This window comes from Calidris pugnax, unplaced genomic scaffold (assembly GCF_001431845.1).
Source record: "Calidris pugnax isolate Ruff unplaced genomic scaffold, ASM143184v1 scaffold184, whole genome shotgun sequence".
NCBI classification, from domain to species: Eukaryota; Metazoa; Chordata; class Aves; order Charadriiformes; family Scolopacidae; genus Calidris; species Calidris pugnax.
Window position 1 is genome coordinate 376,973 of NW_015090935.1, and position 4,067 is coordinate 381,039.

Consider the following 4,067-nt stretch of genomic DNA (forward strand, 5'->3'; position numbering starts at 1 on the left):
GTTTGTGCCCATTTCCTCTTGTCCTGTCCCTGGGCACCACTGACACACCACCTCAGGTATGTTTGCCTTTGGGGCTATGGCTGAGTGGCAATATTTGACTAGTAGGGAAGGACCTAGAAGGTTGTTTTCTCTCTAGGTGGTGTTAGGAAGCTACGTTTTCCACAGCAGAAGTCAACCTGGGCCAAAAAAAAAAATAAATCTCAAGCAATCATGTTTGGAGGCTGCTTCAGGAGCACAGAGTGGATCACAAGGCTTCTGGTGATGCTCCTGGTGCCCCCCAGCCACCAGGGAGACGGGCTGACGCCGGGGTGACTGCAGGAGGAGCCTGGCTGGCGTGGCAGCGCGGTGCCAGGACGCCCATGGGAGCAGTGGTGTGGCTGGTGGTGGGAAGGACATGAATGTAAATCTAGCTAATCTCTGTTTAACGAAATCACTGTACACATTAGGGATCAGCTCTTGGTTTTGTTTTGCTTTTTTTTTTTCCAGTGGGAGACTTTTCTTACCAGCTTGCTGCCAGCACACCAGGCTGTATTTGCTCTTACACTGGGGTGACACCAACTTGGATTAACCAAGGCTCTGAGACATGTTAAAATCAGTATAAATATTGGTATAAACCTGGGCAGCTAGGTTTTATATTCAGCTATTCCACCACCCTAGCAGTGTTTCTAACGCCCTAGTGCAAACGTTCAGTGGCAAATTTGTACGTGGCTACAAAAAAACCAAACCTCCAAAGAGAAAACCCTCGGGTTGGGCTCGGTTCTCCCTTTCCCCTCCTGTGCTAAGGCTGTTTCCAGCAGGATCTGTTCTTTCACTGGACTGCTTTTTCTGGTTCCCCAGAGAGCAGCTGGATTCCTTCACCTCCCTTCCCTGGCCCGCGAGACCTGCTGAAGGAAGGACAAGTCTCAGCCAAACCAGTTTAAAACCCGCAGGAACCACATGCCTCTTGTCTCCTCCTGCCAGCCGGAGCACAAGCCCCAGCCCTTTCCCTGCTCTGCTCACGGGGCAGAATAAATCAAGGGTGGTGGGATGCCAAACGGTGGTGGGTTTGGTCCAGCTGAGCTCCAGGAGAGACGCAGGGAGCCATCCCCCAAACACAGGGCTGCTGGCATGGGTATTTATGGAAGGAAGCAGGGAGAGCCCCCATAAAGTGGCCATTATTTAATGCCTCGGGCAAAGCATTACCCTCGCATGGCTGTGCAGCTTCTGGCCAGCTGAAGCCTTTGTCCATTGTTGGGGAACAGCTTCTGCCAAAAAGAAAAGTGCAGAGAAGCAGTAGAAAGAGAAGAAAAAGACCAAGGAGGGGGGAACATGTCTTCGAGGCTTGCAGGTTGAGACAAGCCCAGTGAATAGAAAAGCCAATGAATAGAAAAAAGCAAATGAGGGTGGTCAGAGCACAGGGTGAAGGGCTGCAGGGTCTCCCGTGGACCCAGACAAGCCAGTCTGGCGCCAAGGCCAAGTAGATAAGGAATTCACCTCACCCACTGCTTTGCTGCAGGGCACGGCGATGGGATGGTCCCCACCTCCTTCCTCCAGGCAAGAGCTCAGCTCCATCACAAGGGAGACTGTTTGCCCTTTCCAGGGTGATAATTTTTTTTAAACGCCCTTCTGATCTCCATCCTGCACTTCAGAGCTACCAGAAGAGGAAGGCAGTAGTTGATGATAATGAATTATCTCTGCCTCCCAGAAGAGGAGTCCCAGAAAACCACACAGGCTGGTTTTCTTAAGCAAAAAAATAATCAGGAGGTTCAAAAATACATGACTGAGAGCTTCTCATGACTAATGGTGTAAATGGAGAGGGTCCCACGCAGCCTTGCACGGATGCCCATCACAGCAGGCTTTGGGGGGATGCCTCGACAACCCAAGGTTCAAAAATACACGACTGAGAGCTTCTCATGATTAATGGTGTAAATGGAGAGGGTCCCACGAAGCCTTGAACAGATGCCCATGATGGCAGGCTTTGGGGGGATGCCTCGACAACCCAGATATAGATATTCCAAATGAAGCAGGACAACTCTCACCCCTCACCTTCCCTTTGGATCTGATAGAGGAATCAATGAGCTCCTGGTCCCCAGGTATCACCCTGCCAATGGGCACCAGCCCTGGCTCACACAGTTCAGAGGGAGAAGGGTATGAGGGCTCAGTGGGATCACAGCACCGTCCATCCCTGGCCTGGGGGCATGGGCCATTCCCTTGGGATAATAATAACTTGGCCAGACCCTAAACAGGGGCACTGCAGCTTCTTGAAATAAAGTTAAGAAATTATTAAGTTCAACGTCTGACGTAGTTAACGACCAAGGCCTAAAACCCCATGATTTCTCATGCTCAAAATTCAGCCTAATCCCACTGAACAGATTTTCAACAGCACTTTTGTCAAATGCCTCGTTAATAAGAACTTGGAAGTTACATCCATTTGCTGCTCCAGTGATTTTCAATCTCTTCCCAATCTGTGGCCCCCTAAAACTTTCCCAGGGTGGCATGGCCCCCTGTATAACATATTTAAGGCTACTACCCTAGGTTTACTACTCCCCTCGGTTATTTTTCCAGGATCCTTCAGGAGTCTGTGGATTTCCAGGACCCACCAAATCACCGAGCACCCTTCCTGTCCTCAGTGCACAGAAGCCACCACGCGAGACAAAAGCGAGGGAGCCAAATCCCATCCTTTGCTCCTAAGTGAGGTCTCTCCACGGGAGCCATGCCAGCCTGAAGCCCCACAAAGGCATTTCCTGAACCAGGGGCCAGATGTTTGCCTCCACAAACCACCGTGGTGACACCCATCTGCATCACCACCGACGCCAGGGTGCCAGTTTGCACCTTCCCAGCCCCAACGTGTCACCTGGCCGCCCATAGCGTGATCTATCAACCACCTTGTTTGCTTTTCACGGCCAGGTTCCTGGCCGTTCCTCCCCGCCTCCAACCCTCAACGCTCTGCTTCGTTCCTCCAACCCACACGGAGCAGGGACCTGCAGGGATGGAAGGGTTTCCTTACACCCAACCTCGCGCACCGAGGGGAGCAGATACTCACTCCAGCCGTTCCTCCTCTTTCTTCCGCAGGTCGAAGTCCCGTTGAACGACCTCCCAAACGTGCTTGGCCTCCTCGTCGGTTAGCTTGGAGAGGTCCAGCTTCCTCCCCATCTCGCCCCAGCGAGTTGAACCCAGGTCCTCGTTAACTCACTGTTCTCCCCGCACCCTGGGATGCTGGTGGAAGGGGAAGAGGCTCAGCTCTCCACCTTCTGTGGCTTGCCCATATAAAAAAACGGGCAGGGGCAGAGCTGTGGTGGGACCAGCCAGCTCCTGGCAGCGTCGCAGCCGTTCTGCTGGGCGAGCTCGCCCGCGGAGCCGGATGGTGGAGCAGGACTGGCACGGTGCCTATCGGCTACGGGGAGTCCCCGTTGGGCAACCTCAGCCTTTCCCCCCTCTGGGGGTCCTGCCCCAGAGCTGTAGGCAGCTCCCAGATCTCCTCCTGCAGCTCCAAGACCTCGTCCTGCAGCTCGGGGGGGTTAAAGGAGATGTTTACTCTTCGGCGGAGCTGCTGGCTTTATGCAAGGGGTTGGTACGAATCAAAGGAAACCTTTCAAAACGCCTCCCCGTCAGGAGGCCACGGGGTTTGGGAGGGGTCTGAGCATCCCCGGGAGGAGCAGCTCTGCCTGCACACCCCAGAGGGTCCCAGCTCCATCACGCTGGGTCCTTTTTTCCCCTCACCACCAACCTCTGTTCCCCTGCTGCTCGCTTCCCCCCCCTCGTCCCCCCCTTCTTCTGTGCCTGATCTTATCAAACTATTTCCCCTTCTTCTTCCTCCCTCCCCACCAACAGCTTTGTAAGGAACAACCAAGAGCATCTGGGTGTCCCTCAGGAGTCCCCTCCACGCCGGGGACTGGCCCCTGGCTTTTGCTAACCACTGTCACAGTGACTTAGGGGGCTGCCCTTAGCTTAATTATCCTCCCCTCCTTTACAGTTAGCAAGAAAAGATAGTTTGGCAGCATTTTGAGAAAAATCCTGAACACATCACATACCCAAAGGGATATATATTGCGATAATCCAACTGCCAAAACTGCTCTCTCGCTCAGCAA

General features: G+C 53.4%; 1 protein-coding gene across 9 annotated transcripts in view; it reads right to left on the reverse strand.

Annotated features, from left to right (window-relative positions):
• MLPH (melanophilin) overlaps positions 1-3,520 on the reverse strand; it is a 46,014-nt gene extending 42,494 nt beyond the window's left edge. For all 9 annotated transcript variants that reach the window (XM_014951719.1, XM_014951726.1, XM_014951723.1 and 6 more), the window contains exon 1: positions 3,023-3,520. In XM_014951719.1, the coding sequence (XP_014807205.1) occupies positions 3,023-3,132 (110 nt within the window). In that variant the 5' untranslated portion in view covers positions 3,133-3,520. The remainder of the gene's footprint in view (positions 1-3,022) is intronic.
• Between the last annotated feature and the right edge of the window lie 547 nt (positions 3,521-4,067).